At 37.6% G+C, this 26700-nt stretch overlaps 1 protein-coding gene across 3 annotated transcripts in view; it reads right to left on the bottom strand.

The window, feature by feature from the left end:
* The window catches only part of LOC136857127 (transcription elongation regulator 1), a 513780-nt gene that overhangs the window by 25297 nt on the left and 461783 nt on the right, over window positions 1-26700 (bottom strand). For all 3 annotated transcript variants that reach the window (XM_067135534.2, XM_067135536.2, XM_067135535.2), the window contains exons 16-17: window positions 18047-18155; window positions 17782-17859 (exon numbers count right to left, since the gene is read on the bottom strand). In XM_067135534.2, the coding sequence (XP_066991635.2) occupies window positions 17782-17859; window positions 18047-18155 (187 nt within the window). The remainder of the gene's footprint in view (window positions 1-17781; window positions 17860-18046; window positions 18156-26700) is intronic.

Raw genomic sequence — 26700 nt, 5'->3', positions numbered from 1 at the left:
AGTGCTGCACTCTTTTGTCTACTCTTTTGAACTCCCAATACTGCTTTAGGCAATCTGCGCACTTGTTGCGAGCTACCTGGCGAAACTACTCTGCCTAGCGAGCTGATGCTCTCACTTGGAGACTGGCAGCCATCATGAAGAGGTATTTGTGTCTGTTCGGCGCGATGGCGTGGCTGTGGGAAATCGACCCCGGATAAGATTAATTTACTACGGGCATTGTAGCCCGTTGAGTTTTGTGGAGTTGTTCTTCCTTTATAGTTTTAGATCAACACTGGTTAACCTACAATTTTCTTCAAATCTCTGCAGTTTCGACGATGGGAAAGTAGTGTCCTCTGACCTCGGGTAGGGCACACCTGGTATCCTGCAAAACTGTAAGTTATCTGTTCTTCACTTTACAAACCATAAAGAGAGTGTTATTGAAGAAGAAAAATAGGATTTGTGGTTCAGCGGAACTCTAAATTGAACCTCCGATACATCGTGCCTCAACCTAATAATCATAATAATAATAATAATAATCATAATAATAATGATAATAATAATAACTTTGATGTTGAAATGAGTGCTTGCTCGGCTAATAACTTCAAACTGTATGACCAAAACTTCATCCAGGCTTCTGAAAAATGAGCTTTATTGATGGTTTTTCAAAATTTTAATTTCTTTTTAAACCATGTAATTATTATCTTGGTAGAAACTAACTATTAAACATTGTGTTGTGAAACGAGCATGGATTACACAAGGTTTCATTTAAATCTACTTAACCTTTTCTAAATTTTATTTTGATTTGACCTTAAGATTTATTTTTATCCTGATCTTGTCAGCTTATTTCCTTTAAAATTTATTTTTCTATTTTTGGCAGGATCGGTTTCATTACGCCTCGGGCGGACATGTTGTTTGGTGTTGTTGCTATAGCGATGGTTGTTGATGGTATTGTTGTAAAAGCTTGTAATCGCTTGAGTCCGGGTGCTGAGATTTTTACTCCTTGCCTGTGAATTTTTAATGGAATTTTGGTTTCTTGGTTTTACCTTGCTCTAATTATTCCCTTTTGGCCCACCCTATGGATTTTGTGTGTGTTTTGGGCCGTTCGTGTTCCCACCTGGAAAATTATTTTACGTCCTTGCGGTAACCAGCTTGGTTGAATTAATAATCAAGCCACGTAATGACTTATAGTATCCGAAAGTACTTTCCCGAAACTGATAAAATGTAACTAGCGCTAATTAGTAGTAAGTTTCTTTTTCATATTTAGTATTTTATCATAGGTGACCGATCCCGTGGTTGACTGTAACGTAGGTTGAATCTTGGTTAAGTAATTTCTTGGAGGACAACTCACTTTAAAATTTGTTTCCCTTTCGATTGACCTAATTAATTGAATTAGTCAATTATTAAATTATTTCCTCTTAGTTAACCTACTTAACTGAACATTTGTTTATTTTGTGCATTTGAGTTTCCTTAATTAACTTAGCAACTTAGAATTCCTTTATTTCCTCCCTTTGAGATATTGCAAGCAATTTATCCTTATGAATTAAAGTTACCTTGTGTTTAAAGAATGGTGTTGATTTTCATTTCGTTGGATCGATAGAGAATTGTCACCGTTTATTTTAAATCTTTCTCCACGGCCTTATACTACTCGTTCCATTTCTTAAAAGGTAAGTGTGTGTTTCTTCTCCTTTGCTGTTTATCGTGTTATGTTGCTAGTCTTTGTTTTCCCTTGTGTCCTTTGTCACTCTTTGGTGTTCGCTTTAATTCCCTTCTGGGGGCGAATACACTATCAATCTTCTCACCCTTTGGTGTGTAAGGTTAATTACCCATTGTCCAAAGGGTTGCCCTGGGGACAGTGCTGGTTTGAACCTCCACATGTTCTTGCTCTGAAAGTTGGAGCCATAGTTATGCTCCTTTGAAATCAACGTTTCCTAAGGGCTCTTAAACAGAACTAGATTAACTGTAGGAAATATGTATGAAAATTATTCGCATGTGGAAATAAAAAGTGAAGATAAAACTGGACAGAGGGCTCCAATACCTCAAATTGATTTAATACCATCCAATAAAAACACTTCCATTTTCTTTTAAGAGGCACCAATTTCCAGTTTGCTTGACTTTGAGATATAGAGAATGAACCAACAGAACCCGAGTCGGATTTGGAATATGTATCAGCTATTTCTTCCCATCAAATAATGGAAAGTGAAAGTGATGACAAGCCTGCAATACAGCAACCTATCGCAACAAAGCGGTCTAAGGTCACGCCTTCTGAGTAAGACATGCCAATACATTTTCCATAATACTTTCAAGAATATACCCCTCAGAGTGATGAAACTGTTGCTAATGCATTACAGGTAAATTACTGACAATTCGTATATCTCAGTTTGATGTGACGTTTCAGTTTTGTGTACATATGGTCAAAAGTTTTATTATTATTTTGAACTTGGGAATTCCTCTGTTTGAACAGACTAGACACTTTTCTAGTCAAAAAATTATACAATTTTGTGTCAAAATGACAATCCTCAGTGTATTAGTTTTATGTAGACATATAAAACTTCATAGATTTATTTCATACCTCATGGATATTCTGTATTTTATTTAGACAAGTAAAAGCTGCCAAATATGGCTGCCACCACAAGATTTAACACTGCATCAAAATACGACTTTGATCATTCCCCCCCCCCCCCCACACCTTTCATTTATAAATTGAGGGATTTGGTTTAGATATTAAAATACACTGGTGTCAGTAGGTGAAAAATCCAAGAGAAATGAATGTCAATTTCGGAATACAAAGCTTCAAGTATTGAGGATATTTGTTCTCAGAGGATGGTAGTATGGTTAGTGAGATTCACTCAAAGAGCAGCAAAGCTAATGCAGTGTGTTTGTGGTTGAAAGCAACAGTATTCTGTAAGAAGGAAGTCAGCTCCCGGATGAAACTATCTTTACATTGGTCTGTTTTCAGAACAACTTTGCTTTACGGAAGTGAAAGCTGGGTGTACTCAAGATATCTTATTCATAAGTTAGAAGTAACGGACATGAAAGTAGCGAGAATGATCATTGGTACAAACAGGTGGGAACAACAGAAGGAGGGTACTCAGTTAGGAATGAACTAGATAAAGCTGTACACATAAACTAGCATCAGTGGTAGGGTCATGTGAAGTGAATGAAAGATAACAGGTTGCATAGGAGAATAATGGTCTCTGTTATGGGGGGGAAGAGAAGTAGACGAAGACCAAACCGACGATGGTTAGACTAAGCTTCTAACGATTTAAACACACGAGGTTTAGAACTAAACAAAGCCACAGAACTAGTTACAAATAGAGGATTTTGGCGGCAGGTAGTAAATTCACAGAGGCTTGCAGACTGAACGCTGAAAGAGAGGGTACCCCTAGTGATGCTACACCAAACTACACTCAGACTTCAAACGCAGGTCACTCATCACAGAAACAATGGAGAGAAGAACAAACAAAAATATGTATACCTTAAAATTAATTCCTGTATCATTTGGTTAATGGTATCATTGCACAATATTGAACGCTTTCCTTATCTTGGCAGCCACCTTTTGACACATGCTAACATACATGCGACGTAAAACAAATAGCAAAAAGATGCGTTAGTGCGGTGCTTGGTAGATTCCTTCAAAGGGTCTTCGAGAATAATGAGCTCAGACTTGAGACGAAGTTATATCTATACAGTGCCATTGTGACACCAGTACTTACTTATGGACACAAGACTTAGACCACTTAAAGAAGACACTAAAAATATGTATCTGGAAAAATGCCACCAGTGCTGTCTTAGAAGAATACTTAGGAGTAAAATATTAAGGCGATTGGACAAACATCAGGATCTTGGAAGTGATCAATACCACAGCATCGAGGAAACATAAATTAGGCTCTAAATTCTTAGCATCTGGAGCATGCTCATTATCCAGACTCTTTCTTGCCTTGATATTCATAGAATTGTTAGTTCCATCACTGCTAATCATTACAATTTCAATTGGAAAACGGGAACTGATAAATGTTGATTCTGTAGTCAGATCATCAATCACCAAATCTAAATGAGTGGTGTTAGCAGTATGCAAGCCACTAGATGCCACTGTAAATAACCACCAGCTGATGCAGAACTGCTAGATGGTGTTTCCACATCAACCAACGTAAATAAAATGAAACGTTCCCGTAGTGCTTGTTAAAATCATGTTGAAATTGTTTTTTTAAGAAGGAACTATAATTTTTTGTTGAACAAATCCATCAAAAACACTAAAGAATTGACATATGAATAATAACACAGTATGGTCGATAAATTGATCGATAAATTTAAAAAAGTGAGCATTCAATCCAATCATTCTGTCCACTCATTCAATATTGTAAAAATGTATCCTAGCATACAAATCTCCAAGGTATATCCCATCAAAAAAGTGTAAGCAAATACAGCAGCCAAAGTATATTAGAAATACAGGATTTCATGCCTATGCTTAAAATAGTTATAAGTAGGGGCGGATTTCTATGACCTAAAAATGTATGAAATATGTATACATTTATGACCTAAAAAACATAAAAATATGACCTATAAAATTCAAAATATGACTTAATGAATAGCATCTACGTTACATAAAAACACTTTTATTATGATTGCTACGGGTTGCAATTAATTTAGAGATTAAAAAGTTTTAATTCTTCCAAATCTTTAACCCAAAATGAACTAAAATGATGAATATTTCATGAACTCGTTAAGGTTACACTGCATGCTCCTAGGCAAAGACGGACTCTGTGGAAGACATAAACACTACAGTTACTTTCACTGTTCAATATTCGATCAGTTTTAATTTATACACAAAACATATGTTATTTGAATGAAACTTTCATACCTGATCTAGTCTCCATTATCAGAATTGTAGCAATTTATGACCACATGCATCTTAAGATTGTTGAATGAGAATCCCCTCCTGTTGGTGCTGAGTATAGTCTTGTAGCGAGAAAAACTTCTTTTGACATCACATGATGTAACGGGAGCGTACTTGAATAGAATTAAATCACTTGGAGAAAATTCCTGGAAATCTGCAGATGAAGGGTTTCCACAAATAATGTCACTTATTCCACGCAGGTACGTAAGTCCTCTATTTTCTCAGTACATTTTCTAATTTTCTACATACCCTAGATGCTATTGTTCCTTTCGCATGCTATAACTCCTGTTCCATGCACTTTACAACATCCAGTGCATCGCTTAGTTCTGCACCTGAAACTTCCAGTTGCGGGATTGCTCCAGATAAAGAATTAAAATTGGACTTTATGTAAGCCAGGTCCACTTTTTATGTTGTGCTTGAAAATAATTCTTGAGTGTTTTTTATGGAGGACAATTCAGCAGGATTAAAAGACTTCACGATATTCTCCACGACACCTAAGTTGTTGCAATAGTACACTGCGGCATCAAGCGAAGTCCCCCATCGTGTTATAACTGGCTTGGGAAGAAGGGGTAGTGAAGGTGCTTCTCCTTGAAATTTCTGAACGCGAAGTGGAGCTTTGACAAACACTTTCTTACAGTTCGATATTAATTTATCAACTTCAGGGTAGCTCCTTCTAACTTCTTGAGCTGCCCTATGCAAGGCATGTGCAAGACATGTCACATGTATCATTTTAGGGTATAGCATTTTAAGTCCTTTGGCTGCCTTCACCATATACGGAGCAGCGTCAGTTACAAATATAAAAATCTGCTCTCTCTTTGCCCCGTTTGGCCACAACAGATTCATTGAATTGTCGAAGAGAACTGCGATGGTGGAATGGTTTGTCTTCTCTAGCACTTCACATGTCAGGAGGAATGTATCTCCAGGCCGGTCTTCCTTCAACGTGCCAACGATCACATTTGCTACATATCTTCCATCCATATCTGTGGTCTCGTCTGTTGAAACCCATATCTTACTGTCTCCCACGCCACGCCTTATTATATCCAACATCTCTTCATAACAAGGGATCAGATAGTCCTTCCTGAGAATAGATTTGTTGGGGCAGGATGCTCTGTATATTTTTCAAGAAACTGTCTGAAGCTTCGACTGATAAGTTTCTTTAAAGGGATGTTAGACGAAACCATCATCTTGCAGAGATATTGTGAAAATTGTGAACACTGTGAACTTGATGTCGGGGTTTCGAATAGTAGACGTTGCCTATTTTCGAGTGCAGAATGTCTAGTTACACAATTCTTATGTTTTACAGTATTACAGTGTTGTTGCACAGATAAGCGTTTTTCGGCAGTAACTTTTACCTCACACAATTTACAGAATAATATCACTCCATCCGTACTGAATATGTTTTCACCGAACTCGCGAACAAAACTAACTTCCAACAAATTGAGACTTTCGTTTTAGGCATATTGAAAGGAAATGAATGACTGAAGCTCCCTAATGACCAAGGTCATTCAGTGTGTTGACGGTGGAAGAGGGAAGGGCAAAGGAGAGAGATAAGAACAATGACAAATAACTGCAGAATTACGTCTGCTTCCGTGTAAACAATAGCCCAGTTTCCAGGAATTGACCCAGCTAGCAAACAATAGCTCCTACCTGTTAGAAACATTCCATACACTACTTCAGAATGGTTCTTCAGAAGTCTATTCCAGTCTATCCTGAAAAATAATTTCTAGAGCTTATTCTGATTTTTATAAAACGAAATTCAAATGAAAATTACCAAAATAGGCCGTTATAATGATATTTTGTTCAAAATATGCCATCAAACTTAAGAAAGCCTAAATATGCATTTATATGCCCAATAAAACCTGTTTAATTTTGAATATCATGCTTGGAAACGTATTGAAAATACAAGACTATATGATATAATGTTAAGGGAAAAAATATGACTTGTCACAGAAATCCGCAACAATCAGTTCACTTTCGATCATGTTATTTATCAACAAGAAGGATTGGCCATGGGATCGCCAGCCTCGGGTATCTTAGCAGAGATTTACTTGGGTTTTTTGGAACACACCAAAATTGATAATAATAACTTTGACAACATCCTTTTCTGGGCAAGATATGTAGATGACACCATAGTAATTATGGATGAGAGCATCACAGACGCTGCTACCACCTTCATTAATCTAGACAACATTGACCCGCATATAAAATTCACAACTGAATCTGAAATTGAGCGGAAAATTAATTTTTTAGAATTAACTATTATCAGGCACCGAAGCTACTTAAGATATAAAATTTTCAGAAAACCCACCCAAACAGTCACCACAATCCGTCAAGGTTCTTCACCCCCCAAATTCACAAACGAGCAGCGTACAACAGCACGGTGTACCCAGCCTTCAATGTTCCGATGTCTAAGATACACCTCATAAATCAGTTGAACACCATTTATAATATAGCTAAATCAAATGGATACAACAGTTTCTTTATTGAAAAAGTAATCAAATATAAATATCGCCCCTCTACCACTTTGAAAAAAGATAAATGAAACAACTCCTCACCTTTTATCTTTAGGTTCAACGAACAAATTTACAAAGTCACCAACATCTTTAAAGCTAGTTTTCAAAACCAACAATAGGAATGCACAAGTCTTACATAATGCCATATCCATAAACAAGTTCAATAGTTTTTCAAAACCAGGAGTATACAGGATTATTTGCAACAGTTGTAATTCTTCTTATGTCGGACAGACGGGGAGGAATTTTGATATAAGGTACTCGGAACACGTCAATGCCTTGAAGTACAATAAATTTTCAGCTGTAGGATGGCATATGCATGACTATAATTACAAATTCACAGACATAAAACAAGATATGGAAATTCTCAAAATCATCAACAAAGGACCCCTCCGTAACATCACTGAAAGATGCTTCATACATGTTGTTGTTTGAGTCATCAGTCCATAGACAGGGTTGATGCAGCCCTCCATGCCACCCTATCCTGCGTTAACCTTTTCATTTCGACGTAAACTATTTCATCCTACATCTGCTCTAATCTGCTTGTCATATTCATACCTTGGTCTCCCCTACCATTCGTAACACCTACACTTCCTTCAAAAACCAACTGAACAAGTCCTGGATGTCTCAAGATGTGTCCTATCGTTCTATCTCTTCTTCTCATCAAATTTAGCCAAATTGATCTCCTCTCAACGATTCGATTCAGTATCTCTTCATTCGTAATTCGATCTTCTTCTTCTTTTTTTTTTTTTTGCTAGGGCTTTACGTCGCACCGACACAGATAGGTCTTATGGCGACGAGTAATTCGATCTATCCATCTCACCTTCAGCATTCTTCTATAACACTACATTTCAAAAGCTTCTATTCTCTTTCTTTCCGAGCTGGTTATCGTCCATGTTTCACTTCCATACAAAGCCACGCTCCAGCTGAAAGTCTTCAGAAACATCTTTCTAATTCCTATATCAATATTTGAAGCGAGCACATTTCTTTTCTTAAGAAAGCTCTTCCTTGGTTGTGCTAGTCTGCATTTTATGTCCTCCTTACTTCTGCCATCGTCAGTTATTTTACTACCCAAGTAAGAATATTCATCTGCTTCCTTTAAGACTTAATTTCCTAATCTAATATTTCCTGCATCACCTGCCTTCTTTCAACTGCACTCCATTACTTTTATTTTGGACTTATTTATTTTCATCTTGTACTCCTTACCCAAGACTTCGTCCATACCATTCAGCAGCTTCTTGAGATCTTCTGCAGTCGCAGATAAAATAACAATATCACCAGTAAATTTCAAAGTCTTGATTTCCTCTCCTTGGATTGTGATTCCTTTTCCAAATTCCTCTTTGATTGCCTTTACTGCCTGTTCTATGTAAACAATGAAAAGGAGGGAGCGGGGCAAACTGCAGCCTTGCCTCATTCCTTTCTGGATTGCTGCTTCTTTTTCACTGCAGACTGATTTTTATACAGATTGTAGATAATTCTTCATTCTCGGTACCTCATCCCAAACACCTTCAGAATCTTAAATAGCTTGGTCCAATCAACATTATCAAGTGCCTTTTCTAGATCTACGAACGCCATGTATATGGACTTGTCCTCCTTAATTCGATCCTCTAGGATCAGACATAAAGTCAGGATTGCTTCATGTGTTCCTACATTTCTTCTGAAGCCAAATTGATCTTCTCCCAACTCAGCTTCAACTTGTTTTTCCATTCTTCTGTAAATATTACGTGTTAGAATTTTGCAGGCATGAGATACTAAACTAATGGTGTGGTAGTATTCACACTTGTCAGCACCAGCTTTTTGGGAATACGTATAACAACATTCTGCTGAAAATCGGATGGCACTTCTCCTGTCTCATACATCTTACACACTACAGTGAAACCTCGATTCTCCGTTTTTGGAGGGACCTGAGGAAAAAACCGTATGATACGGGAAATCGGAAAATCCGGGAACGAATTAAAACCGTCAACAGTTTGACTGTACTTCACAGTATCATTTTATTTGTACAAAAACGCCTGCATTAAATACATTAGTTTAAAAACTTTATATTTTAAATTCAGTTTTACCGAGAAACTTCGTCACTTTCCCGTGAAAACGTCTTTCAGGCCAACAACTTTCATCAGTCAAGCTCATCGAAAAATATTCTACTAAATAAGTTATCAGAATTATATTGATATCTAAGAAATTTAAAACCACATCTGAGACTCCAGTTTCACTACTGCTGCAAGGAGAGTGTATCGGAGTTATTATGCCATCGGGAAAACATTATAATACAGTCACTTAAAACGTCTACGGTAGCTACCTCTGTTTTTTTCACCTTGAATAAATCTAACTGGAACAGGTACAGTTATTTACAGTAATCGTTATCTGACGACAGTCTCATGTAAATTAGAAGACTTTGTTTTAATAACCTAAAAAAAAGAACAATGTAACTTATTTATCAGTAAAGGTTTTCGTGCTGTATTACGAACGTACGGCGCGAAATTTAACTTCGAGTTCACCCATGTTTTAGGCCTCGGTACTTTCCATTAATGATTTTTTTACCGATAAACAGGCGAGAAATGTGGCTTGCATGATAGGCATAATTACTGGTGCAGTTCACATGAACCTACATGTGGTATTATAGTTAGGAAAGATAGCTGAAAACACGTAAATAAGCATAGGTTGTAACATGTCCCGTCACATAATCAAGTAAGCTAATCACAACACACAAATACAAAAATGAAACCAAAATACAGAAGATGTAATGAAACACTCTCGCACTCACAAAAATAAAGTGTCACATCGCACACATATAGGTTACGCACTGCACACACAACACTTAAATTGTCATTTCTTCAGTCACAGAATACAGTAGTCACTTTGTAGTGAAAAAGTCTTCAATCGTCAGTTGTTTTTTGTTTTGTCGTGCCTTAACACGGTACAGTGCTCCCTCAATATTTAAAACGTAATGTAGTTCGCTGCTGTCTGCGTCATACGCAGTAATATAGTCGCGAATTTTGTCAAAGGCGGCTAATGCTTCTGCAAACGTTGGCAGGGGTTCAATTTCATCTTCGTCTTCCCCCTTGCTCGCGATCTCATGCACCGCGCTTGCACTGGCTGTGGCAGTAGCATCATCACCCAGCTGTTCTATGCTCTTTACACCACAAGTGGCGAGCTCACTATCGACTGTAGCGCACGTCTCGAAGTTAACATCTCTCGGTGCGAGCTTCTCCCAGTCCTCACTGAAAAGTTGTTCTTCGCTGCCGTTGTTGGTGTCGTTCGTGCCTCTGCTTTCGCCAAAGCCACATTTATGAAAACAATTTTGAATGGTGGAGGGCGAAACGTGGAACCATGCTGACACTACGAAGTGGATTGCCTGTAGAATACTGAACTACGTCTTCACTTCTTTCCCGGCGTCCAACATACACACAGCCCTTTCCATCAGCTGCTTGCGGTAGTACCCTTTAAAGCACTTTATCACCCCCGCATCCAGAGGCTGAAGGACACTGGTACAGTTCGGGGGATAGAAAATAACTTTCACATTTCGTAAGAAAGAAAGTTCCTGCGGGTGGGCGGCACAGATATCTACAAACAAAACTATTTTTCTCGCTTGAGCACCCATGGAAGCATCCAGTCTGTGAAGAAAATAAAAAAAAATGTCTGTGGTCATCCAAGCTTTACCGTTCGCGTAGTATCGCACTGGTAACTTCTTCACGTTCTTAAAGCATCTCGGTTTCGCTGCTTTGCCTATAACGATAGGGATACGTTTGTCTGACCCGTCACTGTTACAGCAAAACAAAACAGTTATGTGGTCCTTCGCATTTTTGCCTCCATGACAAGATTCTCCTTTAAGAGCCAGCGTGCGATCCGGTAAACAGTTCAAAAATAAGCCGGTTTCATCCGCGTTATAGATGTTCTTCGGTTCGTATCCTTCAAGCAGCTCGGGGAGATTTTTCCCCCAATCTTCCACAGCCGAACCGTCAACTGCAGCACTCTCGCCAGCGAGCTTTTTATACACCAGCCCGTGACGCTCCTTAAACCGGGAAATCCATCCATTCAAAGCAGAAAAAATTTTGATACCCATTCTTGCAGCGATGCTTCGAGCTTTTACGCGCAAAATGTTACCATCCACAGGAATTCTCGACGCCCGAGCTTGCTGATACCAAGAAAAGAGAACTGCTTCCATTTTAGAATATCTCGATTCCTTCCCCGTTTTTCTATTCTTTGCGGAGGATCCACATTTTTTTACTTGTTCACGTATCTCTTGTTTTTTCCCTATTATTGTATTCAGTGTCCAAGCAGGTAAGCCTGAACGTTTCGCGATGTCAACTTTTTTTCTGTTGGATTTCTTTCAACTTCCTCTATAATCTGAAGTTTTTCTTGCAGGGTTTTCACATGCTTTACAGGTCAAGCCATTTCAATACTGAACTGTGTAAGCAAACCGAAACTCGACTGTGTAAATTGTTGGTTTTCACCAGCTAGTAACACAGCCAACTGAACGAAACATTCAACAGAAAGCTCTTAACAAAGCGCAAGTTGGCAGAGGCCTTCTTTGTTAGCCTGGTACAGAATGTTCCGTAAGTATCATCGCGCAAGATATCTGACGAAATTAAAATACGCTAGACTCGCAAATTCGATTCCTGCCGTCCATTCTCGAAATCTTGAAAAACGCTTGATCGAGGATTTATGGTTGATGGGTCTGAAATTTCTGGACGGTTGATGCAGGAAATCGTTTCTTCGAGGAACAGATAACGCAGGATTTTTAATTCAGGTTTTAAATGGGATGCTCGCGGGACTACGTAATTTGAACTAATATTACGGGAAAACGTAGTTTCGGGGAATGGATAATCGAGGTTTCACTGTAGATGGAATAACTTTGCCATGCTGGTTCCACCTAAGGCAGTCAGTAATTCAGAGGGAATGTGATCAATTCCAGATGCCTTTTTCCTATTTAGGTCTCTCACAGCTCTGTCAAACTGTGACCACAAAATTGGGCCTCCCATTTCATCAGCATCAACAGCCTCTTCTTGTTCCAGAACCAAATCATCTACATCTTTACCTTGATACAACTGATGGATATGTTCCTGCCATCTTTCTGCTTTGTCTTCTTTCCCTAGAAGTGGCTTTCCATCTGACCTCTTAATATTTATACCTAGATTTCCTTTCTCCAAAGTTTTCCTTGATTTTCCTGTATGCAGCATTACCTTTCCTAGGGCCATACAACCTTCGACATCCTTGCACTTCTCCTTCAGCCAGTCTTCCTTAGCTACCTTGTACTTTCTATCCACTTCATTTTTTAATCGCCTGTATTCTTTTCTGCCCTCTTCATTTCTAGAATTCTTGTATTTTCGTCATTCATCAATCAGGTCTAGTATCTCCTGAGTTACCCATTGATTCTTAGCTGATCTTTTCTTCTTTACTAACATTTCTTCAGCAGCCCTACCGACTTCATTTTTTTGTGACTATTCACTCTTCCTCTATTGTGTTCCTTTCAGACTTTTCATTTAGTCCTTGTGAAACATGTTCCTTGAAACAATCACTCATACTCTTTTCTTTCAACCTGTCTACATCCCATCTCCTTGCATTCTTTCCTTTCTTCAATATCTTTAACTTCAGATGGCATTTCATGACCAACAAGTTGTGGTCAGAGTCCATGTCTAGTCCTGGGAAAGTTTTGCAATCCAACGCCTGGTTTCTGAATCTCTGTCTAATCATAATGAATAGTATTTGATACCTTCTAGTGTCTCCAGGTCTCGTCCACATATGCAGCCGTCGTTTGTGGTGTTTGAACCAAGTATCAATGCAGAATTCAACCAGCCGACTTCCTCTTTCGTTCCTTTGTCCCAATCTGAATTCTACTACTGTATTACCTTCTCTTCCTTGGCCTATCACTGCATTCCAGTCTCTCATCACAATTAGATTCTCGTCACCTTCTACATATTGTATTAAATCTTCTATCTCTTCATATATTCTTTCGATTTCTTCATCATCCGCTGAACTAGTAGGCATATAAACCTTCACTATTGTTGTGGGCATTGGTATGGTGTCTATCTTGACGACAATTATTCTTTCACTATGCTGGTCATAGTACCTTACCCACTGCTCTAGTTTCTTATTCATTACTAAACCAACTCCTGCATTTCCCCTGTTTGATTATGTGTTGATAATTCGGTAGTTGCTTGACCAAAAATCCTGTTCTTCGGGCCAACGTACTTCACTTATACCAACTACATCTAATGTTAGCCTATCCATCTCCCTTTTCAGATTCTCTAACCTACCACAACGATTCAAACTTCTAACATTCCACGCTCCGACTGGCACAATGTCAGTATCCATCTTCCTGATGATCGCCCCCTCTCATTCAGTCCTCATCCAGAGATCCGAATGGGGGACTAATTTACCTCCGGAATATTTATCCCGGGTGGAAGCCATCATCAGTACATCATTCATACAGAGAGAGCTGCATGTCCTCGGGAGTTAAGTATAGCTGTAGTTTCCTGTTGCTTTCAGCCGAGTAGCAGTATCAATACAGCTAAGCCATGCTGAGTATTATTACAAGGCCGTATCAGTCAATCGTCTAGAATGCCGCCCTTGCAACTTCCAAAAGGCTTCTACCCCCTTTGGATGAACCCAATATTTTAACCCGATCATAATCTTAATGACATTTCAGAAAAGCCAAATATCCTATTTGACCTTCTTGGTTTAGAAATGTCAAATCAAGTCATAACTCATTTTTTCATAATATTCACAGCACCTTTCCTCAGCAGCCATCTCTTTTCCCACATTCTTCGGCCCCGCCTTAATTCCCTCCACCAACCCCTCTCATTTCTCCGGCCTCTCTCTCCTTGCCCCGCCCCTTCCTTTGAATCTAATAACCGTTAGTATAAGGCACACAAAATAGGCCATGCACCACATGCCGCAATGCGAAGTCTCATATAATCTATGCCATTAAACTAACACGCTCTGTCCTTCAATTCATTAATTTTATCTATAATTTATTCAGGTTAACCTCATGGAGACCGCAATGAATTGCAAATTTATACCAGCCACAAATTAAGAATGTGTCAGTTTTAACCATTTCTTCATGTGCCATCTTGTCAATGTCCAACAGCATTTTAGCATGATTTTAACAAGCACTAGGGGAACATTTTATTTACGTTGGTTGATGTAGAAACACCATCTAGCAGTTCTGCGTCAGCTGGTGGTTATCTACAGTGGCATCCAGTGGCTTGCATACTGCTAACACCACTCAATTAGATTTAGTGATTGATGATCTGACTACAGAATCAACATTTACCAGTTCCTGTTTTCCAATTGAAATTGTAATGATTAGCAGTGATGGCAGTGATGGAACTAACAATTCCATGAATATTAATGCAAGAAAGAGTCTGGATGATGAGCATACTCCAGATGCTAAGAATTTAGACACTAATTTATTTTTCAAATTTTACCTTTAGTTCATCCCAGATTTTATTATCAACTGTGTGTTTGTACATTTGTTTTTTTTATGTCAATTGTGTGTTTGTACATTTGTTTAGTTATTAGAAGTATTACATTAAGGCTGAAGATGGCCAGCTAAGGCCAAAACTAGTCCTTAGTTTAGTAATGCAATTCAAACATATTGTGATGTGAAAATGGGAACTAATATTTATTTGGCATAATGGAATTACAACTTGAAAGCATCTAAGAGTATTTATTTATTTATTTATTTATCTGGCATGTCTGCTTGTGTATCGAGACGTTATCTACATTATCGGCCATTGTTGGAACTGTTGCCTAACTGTGGAAGTTACCAGGCAAATTTAATTCAAATACCTTATTCCAATTGTTACACATTTGCCGGACCAATATGATTCGCGGGATTATCGTTTTGATTGCGGCGCGCCTTACGCGGTGCACGCTTTGACTGATGGGAACTTGCTACTCCACCTGCTCAGTGTGAGCTCGGAAAGTGTGCTCGCTGCTATGATCCAAGATGGCTATGTTAAGTGTAGCTCGTAAGAGGACAGCTTGACGCAACGGGAGAGGGCTAATAATGGAGAGTAAATCGCCAGGATAAGTGCAAGGATGTTAGGGCTATGCCCTTTGTTCCTTTTTATATTAATGTGAGCTCCAACCATATTATTATTATTATTACTTGAAGAAGAAAACTTCGTATTGTGTTACCCGTTACGGTATGGAAGGTTTTAAAGGTGTTGTAAGTTGGATAAGTACTAGAAATTATAATTAATTGAAGGGATTTCGTACGACCAGACATTAAAAGTGAGTAATTTAATCGTGGATTTGACCAACATCATAAACGAACTCTTTCGGTATCGTGTAACCCTTGTAAACAAAATCTGGTATCACCTTTGGACTGAATCAGTAGGAAAAACAAAATAAATGTAATGTAGGGAGTTTGGGATCGCTAGTTATGCGTCTATGAGGTGGAATTTTGTGTAAGTTGTTTAATCTTATTGTTTTGTCGTCGTGCTTTATTGCCAACTGTTCTTCATGATGAGGATTATTATATTACTATTTTGATGTGTGTTTTTCTCCCTAATTTTCCTTCGCTGCTTGTTTTTGCCATCTGATTGTACTCCTATTGCCTTCGTGGCTGATTATTTGTATGTGACCGTTATTAGCATTGTTAGGGGCGTTAATTAATGACGCCTCATGTACGCATTGTAGCGCAATCCTAAGCCCCCTCAGTTCTAGAGTATGTAAGCCCTAGGCAAATTGATTAACTAAAGCTAATGTAAATTGCTACTATCACCTCTTGCATAAATTATTATTATAATTTTTAATTGCGTCAAATCTTAAAATTGAAATTTGCCGGTCGATATTAAACTTAAATTATGCCGATCTCCTTAAGTTTTTCTGTCACATTTTACTCATTGTTTTGGGCTCCCTGCCTTTGTTTTTATTACGTAATGTCATCCCTTCTTATCTAATCTGATGGACACCTCTAATTTTGGTGGCTTTGATGACTATTACGGGATTTTGGCTTGGCGTCGGTAACTGGTAGCCCCTATGGTGTGCTTCCGTGTTCTATTATTATTATGTGCGGAACGTTAATTGTAATTTTTCCGTTAATATACTTCATTTTGTTGGGATTGCTGTCCGCTATAATTTTATTGTGTTTTCATCTTGTTCGGTTATTTTGTGTAATTTTTATTCGCGGTTGGAGCCACTAATTTTTCTTATTCGTGTGTCCTTCAGTGTAACTTGTAATTAACTATTTTGTAGTGTAGCAAATTTCAATTTTAAGCTATATTTGTAGTTGCGGGCCCGTATACTGATGATCATCAATCTAAAATAATAATGAATTTCCATATACTAATTTCCTAGTGTTTATCGTTTAAATTATATGAAAAGGTTCCAACCTATTTTAATTTTAATGTTTTATCTTCCCATATCTTAATTAAACGTTATTGAGAACTTTATTAAATGATATCTGTTTTGAGTATTTCAGTATTTATTTGAGGAATCTTATCTTGCTAGCAGTTTCATTTTACCTTAATTTAAAATTCATTATTAAATGGGGTTTCACCCTTGAGTTTTAATTGCGTTATGATTTTTTTTAAAAAATAAGAATATATGTAAATTTAACTGTCTTAAATCTTAAATTTTCATATTTATTTAGTAAAATTTCTTCATTTTAAATTTATCTGGTCTCTTATTTGGTAGTTAGTAGTATTGACCTGGCAACCCGTCAACCGTTAATGATAAGATCCTGGCCTGGCCTTTTCATTCATGCTTTTGCCCTACACGCTTCATATTTTGTACTGCTGCCCTTTCGGTAAGTATTGAGTTTGTTTTCATTTTGATGTTTTGTGCTCTTCTTGGTAAGGTTGCACATATTATAGTATTGAAAAAGTGGACCATTATGACATTAATTTAATCATTATTATTGTGATCACAATTCAATACGGATCAAAACCATGAAGTTTATATCCTATAAGCACACAACATTCTGAACAGCAGCCTCGAAAATCATGAGTCTGATAAAACAGATCATTGAAAGAACTAGAAAATCAGATAACTGATCCCCAACTGCCCCTAGTTTCTGAAATAACAAGGATCTTACGTAGATTTGATGTGCCAGCATTGAAGAAGAGCTTGTGGTTCTGGCATTGGTCTCTTCAAAATGACGCACTCGGAACACAACTATTACACCCGCCAGTGAAGTAATTTATATGGAGACGACAACAACGATGGAGACAACCTGGTAAGATACTGCTCTCCACCGGTTTCAATAGCATGTAAATTCCACTCATGTCACCTAATCATTTATACAGAAATTACTGAAATTCAGTGCATTACTGCATGTAAATTCCACTCATGTCATCTAATCATTTATACAGAAATTACTGAAATTCAGTGCATTACTCTGAACTCTTAAGGCATGGAAAAACAAAGGGAGAAGAATGTACAAACCTGCAATAACTCCCTGAAATCCGCTTTTGCAGCTACTAATTTGTCTTTGATGTATTCCTTAAATTCACGCTCACATTTCTGAAACAAGAAAAAGAAAGTTAAGCAATAACTAATTTTGAAATCAAGAATTATAATCATTATTGTATACAACATAGTTATGACAGGAGACTTGACTTTAAAAGATGAATATATAGCACTCAAGTACCATGGCTGTGAGAAAATGATACCTTAAAAGCTCTTTGTAGAAAGTAAAAACAATATTTACCCTATCACTGGAAGAAAACTTGCTATATCTAGGATCATCCTTGATTAGTTTCTTTATCTCTTTCCATGTACTAGTTAAAGTCACCTCACCAGTTTCATCCAGCAGTTCCCTGGAAAATAAAATATAGTAATGTTACAACAGATATTCAACAGAGAATCTTAACTGATCTTCAGCATTTCAATATTGAAACAATGATTACCAGAATTCTTAGTAATTTCATGAAGTTAATAATCTAATAAATGACCCTTTCATAACATGTCTATTTTCAATACCTGTTATTATTAATCTTTCATAATCTGATGAAACAATACCAATAGAGTCTCCACTGGTGGATACTCAACATTTTAGTCTTCTGACAATGTTTACGTCCCTTGGTGCCTTGTACACTGCCTAACACAAAAAATGATCAGCTGAAAATTTCTTAGTCCACAACACAAGTATGATCAACAGGAAGGACCCATTTATGACAACAACAGCAGCAGCAGCAGCAGTAGTAGTAGTAGTAGTAGTAGTAGTAACAGCAATTTATTTTCCAAAACTGTATCTACAATTCATGGATGGCACATGGAGAAATTCCAAGTGGCTGCGTGGTTTGGGTCACGTAGCTGTCAACTTGCATTCGGGAAATAATAAGTTTGACCCCACTGTCGGCAGCCCTGAAGATGGTTTTCTGTGGTTTCCCATTTTCACACTAGGCAAATGCTGGGGCTGTACCTTAATCAAGGCCATGGTCGCTTCTTTCCCACTCCTAGCTCTTTCATATGCCATCGTCACCATAAGACCTACCTGTGTCAGTGTGACGTAAAAGCAACTAGCATTTACACCTTAAGATTGCTATATACATGCATACCTGGCTAGCTAACCGCTCAAGCCGGGTTCGACGTATACATGTACAGACCTACAAAATGTAAGCCTGGAGCGGTCCGACTTATTCCTGTACGGACTAGGCTAGCAATGTCGGAAATGTGCCATTTGTTCGTTGCCAACGTGAACTCTTAGCACAGCTCGCAGCACAGGACATTTTACTATGCAAGGGAGCATCTTCTACTGTATTACGGCATTGTGTTGGCGTAAAAAGAATTTATTTCATCAATGTTGAACAGCGTAAACAATATGGCAGCATCTCTGCATGGTCTGAATTTATCTAAAGCAGCTCTCGAACGCATATTAGGTAAATGTGCTGATGAGAATGATTTGAATGATAATGAAAGTGTTAGTGATGATTATGCACACGAGGAAATTATGTGTGATGTAAATAACAATAGTAATATCAGTGAATGCTCATCCGAGTGGTCATAGGCAACTGCTGATTCAAATTTTCTTCCAACAAAAATCCCTTTCACGCATACGTGTGGCCCAACAACTACGAGTGTTTGGGATATATTTTAATTGTAAAATTGATAAGTGTTAGTGGGTGTTAATGTTAGAGAGATCAGAGATGCAGAAAAAAAAGATTCAGAAATGCAGTCCCTTGAATAAAAGGTCCCAAATGAGACTGCGGAAAGAAGTGACAAGAGAAGAAATCTATGTAGTTCTCGGCTTGTTCTTATGGATATAATTCAGAAGCCAATGGTCAAATCATATTTTAGTGGGGATCCCTTTCTTGAAACCTCAATTTTCCCTCAGACCATAACACTGGATAGATTTGAACTAATCTCGACATTTCATGCTTCAAAAAATTCCACACCCAACTGGATTTCTAATAAGGTAATTAGGCATTTGTTTACTTTGCATGCAAGGTGCCACCTTTTTGTATGTAGATACTACATCTACTTTACAAACTGCACATTTTAGACTAAGAGGTCCACAATCTCGCCATAATCACTTATTGTTTTAATTCATTACATTTTAGCACCAATTATGTAATAAAACTATCCTTTTTTCACTGAAGATGACTCAAATGAGTTGATACATGTGCGACTATTATTACTCCATCTAATGATGGAGATGTGTATGTACTGAATAGGGGGACATATTAAATTTCCTTTGTAAAGTGAAAACCATCAATACGGAATGATTCTAGTATCTTGTAATAATACTACATCTACATGATATGAGAGGAACATCCACTTAATTTGAACTAAATCGGATAAGTCGTTTAGAAGTTATAGCAATGTTTGTTTATTTATTAATGGGAGAAGAGCACACAATGTGCATAAAATAATACACAAAATCACCCAGGGCAGAGCTCTCGTAATGACACTAGTCTTTCTGTACAAAGAAGAGCATGATATCTATCACAACGTCTTTTGCATAGAACACAAATGCAATCCATAGATGGGTGATGGTACACTTTCGTTGCACAGATTTTGTGATGAAAACCGTGGATCGCAAAGCGTGTTAAGGTGTGACGAAGCTTGTAGCCTGGAGCTTTCCATTCAGTGGATGTCATTGCTGCCGTGGAGTAGAAATCTAAAGGGATTTCTTTCTTAATTTGCTGGAGCTCTAGGAGCAGTTGGGAATAATCTTCCATTGATGGCAGTTGTAAAGTTGATCTCAGATCATCTATGAAGAAAGATTTCCGAACTAGCTCATAAGTGAGTCATGATAGAGTGTATTTTGACAAGCATAACACTTTCTTTAAGTAGATGGCTTTAACATTCTCCAGATCTTTTAAATTACTCTTACTGAGATTATCCCAAATAAGACAGAGACCATACGTTATGACAGGGACAAACTTTGCTTTGAGAAGTTTCAATGCTGTCTCTACTGACAAGTCACGTAATTTGCTGATATCTTGCACGGCCCTGACTACCTTATCTTTGATGTGAAGGGTGAAAGTTTTCCTTGTGTCTGTAATGCTATGCCTAGATATTTAAAGAAGCTAACATTGCGAAGTGGTTCATCATTCAGGTACAGTACATCTTCCTTGATTATTTTTCCTCCTCTTATGAATGTCATCGTGACTGTTTTCAAGCTATTTATTTGTAGGTCGTTTCTATTGGCCCAATCAGTCAGTCAATTCAACCTGTTTTGTAATTCCTCTCTGGAACTTGAGAACATAGCTGTATTGTCTGCATAAATCAGATCTTCCCTCTCCCAGACTCCACCACCTAAGTAATGTCTGCTGTTGCTATGTTGAAGAGTAGGGAGCTTGTTTGTGATAGCATGTAAAATATTGATATTTTTCTACAATTTATTACCGCTGCAGGGTTGGTCAACATTTAACACCGGCTTGAAGGGTTAATAAACAGGTGTTTATTTAAATTTTGCAATAAACAAAATGCACTTTTAAGCTTTTAGAACAAGTTAGAATGATAATTACCCAAAATGATACTAGTCACTTTTCTGAGATATAAAACTACACCAAATGCCCTCTTAACCATCCTGCTCAAGATCGGACCCTGCATCAGATAAAATGGTAAGTTAAACAGACAATATTAATATAAAGAGCCTGTCCAGCAATTTATAGTACAATAAAACCTGTAAAGTTGACTACCTCTAAAACATGACCACCTGTTTTAATAGACAGCTTTTATGGAACACGCAAATTTGCATTTGTTCATACATGGAGTTCACTCTGTTAAGTTGACCACCTATCAACTTAAATCTTGACCATCAAATCTGTATAACTTGACCCCTGTAACACTTGTTGAAAATTTTATGTAGTACGAACAAAAATTCCTCATACTTGTACGAAGGTTAACTAGCCTTCCACAACCATCCTTGTGCCTGAAAATAGCTACTGTATTATAGTAAGAATGATCAACCAACCATTGTTTTTAACATGAAGGTCAAATTCCAACGACCTATCGAACTTTCACCCACACCTTAGCCAATATCTGATTGCTATTGTACGTGGACAACTGACCCTTCCTTTTGCAACAGAATATGAAAGGTGATTGTGTGGACTCATCACTCAATGGTGTCCAATTCACTTAAATGATCCAGTTCAAACACACAGTGAGGCCCTTAAATATGTCTATCAATTAATGGCAGCTGATACTAGTGTACACACCGAGAACTCAGATCAATGTTCCTGCTCCATAACACCTTCTCGAGTTGATCCTTATAGCGCTTCCGAGAGACACCACGAGACTTGTACTAATTTCACAATGCAGGGTTTGTTGAAAAAGTCTGTCATCCCTCATATGCTGGACACACCAAATCCTCCGAGTTCGTGACCAATGACGGTAGCCTCTGTACTGTTGGTGGTCTGCCCTCTCAAGAACTGTTGTGCTCAGTATGTTATCTTCCCATTTGATGTTCATAATGGATCTGGAATAGTTTTATCTTATAAGCAGTCAACTTTTATACTGAGCATCTAGATGTTATAAAGACTGTTATAGATACTTTTGATCTGGAAGCGCTGTAGCTACTAATCACAAACTGCCTTTAGTGACCCCTAAGCGGTCTTCTCAATTGCCTACAACAGGGGCATCCTCAGCTGGTTTCCAGAAAGCATCAAATGTCTGGAACCATCAGGACTGCCACTGCAAGGTTCTATTCCTGTCATAGATGATGCTAATTGAAAAACTAAGTGCTGTGTATGGGGAAACTGATGTAAGTGTATTGAGTAAATTGCAAAAAGTTTTGAAGAGAAATCCTGGTTATTCAACATTTCACAGGATGTGCTGAATTCTAAATGGAGATGATGATGATCCATCGGAGGACATTTCTCCAGCAAACATTCCTCTCCTAAAATTTGCCCCAGTTACATCATGTGAGAACATCCTGAGCAAAAATCATCTTTCAATGACCCCAGAATACATTGAAAAATACTTTGTTGTTCACTGTGCTACAACATTTGTATAAACATGCTTTGAGTGTTGTAACAAAGAAAAGGATTAAATAATACATCACAGTTCAATAAAATTTATTATAGAGCATGTTTCGTGTGTTGAAACTGACAGAATATTAGGCTTATATTTAATATGTGATAATTAGGGCTAGGATTTTTATGACCTAAAAATCACCATAATATGTATGCACAGAGAAAATGCTCTTATGACCTAAAATTTATCAAAATATGCACAATAACATAAAAAATATGACATAACAGTATTATATTTGAGGTAAAATTCCAGTTGAAAAATCAATAAGTCAGTTTATGACAACAAACCATTTATTTATGAATAAAATGCACAAGAGAAGTTAAACTATGCAATTTGATATTGTAGTGTGCTTCTTATTTTATTAAAATTATCAGTATGTAGTTAGCGCATGCTGCGATTATTTTCACATGCTTTGTATCTTCAGTTTATGGGTCCTGAGTTGCAATATACAATGAAAACCTTGTGCAAATTTTCCAATAAAACAGATTTCCTATTTTCAGCCAACAAAGCCTTGTACTTTAAAAAAGTTCGTTCTACTTCAGCTGACACAAGAGGAGCATATTTGAAATGGACAATATCATTTGAATCTAATTTTAAATGATAAAGAGAAAACTTTTCACCCAACAAAATCACTGAAATGGAACACAATGTGTGATACCCTTCGTTTTTTACTAACACCTTTTCCATTTTCTTTCATACTTCTTGCCCCACTTTACCACAAACAACATTAAATTTATTCACAGTTATTTATACTAGTTTTATCTGCTTTGCTAGTGGCACTTCTGATTGCTCCAAAGCAGTTATAGTAGCAGGAAGAAAACCAAAATTTTATATGATGTATGAAAGTTGACCTGAAATGTCAAAATTAGACATTAATTCCAGGGCTAGTCCAACTGAAGCAGCTTCACTGCTATCAAATGAATCAATGATACTTTTCACAATGTTGAAGTTCTGGCAGTAAGAGTTGCAGGATTCAATCCAGGATTCCCATCTTGTCAAAATGGGAGAAGGCAGCAAGGGAATGTCTGGAGCTGGCAACTTGAATGAGCAACATGTGAAGGGGTTTTCAAGAAGACCTTCTTGACACACCCAATCAATTTATCAACCTCACTGAATTGACTACGAATTTCTTCTGCAACTCTGTGTAAGGTGTGAGCTAAACAAGTCACATGCACCATTTTACTATACAATGCTTTTAGTGATTTGGCAGCTTTCACCATATAAGGCACGTCTGTTACGAAGAGCAGCACACTGTCATGCTGAATGCCTTTGGTCCATATGGCACGCATAATGGTAGAAAAATTTACTTTTTCTAAATGCTCACAGTTTATTAGAAATGTTTCACCTGGACCATTTTCTCCCAAAGTCCCCACAATGACATTCTCAATATATCTTCCCATAATAGATTCTGTAGTTTCATCAATTGATACCCATATTTTCTTATTTGTAACCCGTTGTTTGATTTCTTGAATAGTCTTTTTTTTTTTTTGGTAGCTTCGGCTGATGTAGTCCTTTCTTAAAGTGGGAGGATTGGGAAGAGATTCGCCGGTGTATTTTTTTAAGAATTCACAAAATTTTGGATGATTGAGCTTATTTAAGGGAATGTTGGCACAAAGAAAGGCTGTACAAAGTTCTTCACAAAATGACGAATAAGACTGGCAAGATTCTCCTAGGAGCATTTGCTGTAGTGTCTTTCCATTTTCGATTCATTGTACTCTACGTTTGTGTTTTTCTGTTGCCACATGCTGCTGAACGTTAAATGACTTCTTCGCAGTTACTCTTACATCACACAGTTTACAATACAGTATTTTACCAATCACTCGAGAGCACTTTCTCACCATGTTGAGATACGAACTGTCGTAATTTTACTCAAATACTTTGCTTCATTTTAGGAATTTTTTTCTGAACTATACTACACAGAACACACACGACTTCAGCAAGATTCAATAACCTCTGAGACACACCAGATTACGAAGGACAGCCTTAAGTAGCTACCTGCTCACTGTTGCGCAAGGGTAAACTCCATATTGTGAATTCCACAGAAATAGGAGAGGAACGTAGGTTCTTACCATTTTCCAGGAAACAAAATGCGATGTGTAATTCTGAGTAATACAACAACTCAATTGAACATGGGAGAAAGAAACTGAATGAGAAAAGGTCTTTACTACCTGAAAGAGTGAAAATATGAATATGACCATTTACTATCTAAAATATGTTCTATCACATAGAAATGACCATTTATGCATAAATATGACTTAAAGTACTATCATTTGATTACTTTTTCATAACAAGCATTTATATATATTTAAGGAACTTATCAGCCTTACAAAAAATATATGCTCCATCATGAAAATCCTAGCCCTAGTAATACATATTTTACTCCTTCTACATATTTTGGTGCTTTTGGTTACATATTTATGTACATGTTTCACTACTTCATACTGCATAAAAATCCTAGCTCTAATAATGGCCATCAAATCATTTTTAATGCAACATCCATCAGTTTTTATGAAGAGAAATGATTTACACCTAGAATCATTCGTGAGGCGACAGAAACTGTTAAACACCCCAATCGTTTTAACAAAGAGAACGGCTATATGCTAAGATGTGTTCTCCCCAGGACCTTTTCAACTGGTGCACTGCCCTGCAGTTTTCACAGATCGCCCGGTTAACATAACCTACATAAGTGCTAGTTATATAATATTCATACAGGTTTGAATCACTGGGTGCTTACATCGGAGTTTACACGTTTAGCTTGACTATCATGTAGTGTGTTTGAGTGGTGTCTGAACTAGCATGGAATTGCATGCGAGCACTTGATTCCATGCTATGTCACAAACCTGTATGGCAAGCCACAGCAACCAAAGGGTAAGCCCCGGTGCTACACGATTATGAGCAAGCAGTAAAATACTAGAACTTGAAATTACTCGGTCTTGTTCCTGGCATTAACACTAAAATAGTTCAATTTTATAGTTAATATTTACCTGCCTGATATAAATTGTTAATGCCCCGAGGAGAATAAATTGAAATGTTATCATGTTATCATACTCATTCCCGCCACCCAGCTGACTAAAATTTCTGGGGAGAACACTGCTGAGTAGAACATGGCTACTTTCCATGGTTAACTCTTCAACATCTCTCTCCTTAACTCTGGAGGCCCTAGAATGAACTACATTTCTAATAGGGTCTTTTACCTTGAATCTAGTTACTATACAGTGACAATTGCCATTAACAATTTTCATTAGTCTTTGTTACGGCTCTGAAGACTATCCTGGTTGCAGGTTTGAAATGTGTCCGCATATAATAATTACATGACCTAACATTCCAAAATTAATTAATTTACATATTTTTATGCCCACACTGGAGCACTTAAATCACATCATATAGAGTGGAACCTCGATTCTCTGTTTTTTGGCAGGACCATGGAAAAAAAAAAGTACAACACGGGAAAACGGAAAATGCAGGAACAAATGGCTAAATGGCTAAATATCACAAAAATGAAATATGTATAAATCATAATCTCACAAACACTCCTACACCAAACCAAACTACAGCCCCAATGGGCCTTCGCCTGCCAATGACCGCTGCTCAGTCCAAAGCCCTGCAGATTACGAGGTGACGTATGGACAGTGCAACAAATCCTCTCGGCTGTTATTCCTGGCTCTCTAGACTGAGGTTGCCGTCTCAACCATTAGATAGCTCTTCAGTTAAAGGTAATAGTAGGCTGAGTGGACCTGGAACCAGCCCTCACATCCAAGTAAACATGCCTGATCTGGCCGGGAATTGAACCCGGGCCGTCCGGGTTAGACCGAGGGGCGACTTCCAACATTAATTTCTAGTATGCAACTTAAAAAACATAAAATTTCCAGTGTTATATTA

The sequence above is a fragment of the Anabrus simplex genome, chromosome 1 (genome assembly GCF_040414725.1).
Source record: "Anabrus simplex isolate iqAnaSimp1 chromosome 1, ASM4041472v1, whole genome shotgun sequence".
NCBI lineage: Eukaryota > Metazoa > Arthropoda > Insecta > Orthoptera > Tettigoniidae > Anabrus > Anabrus simplex.
The sequence above is the reverse complement of the archived record's forward strand: the minus strand, read 5'-3'. Positions and strand labels throughout refer to the sequence as shown.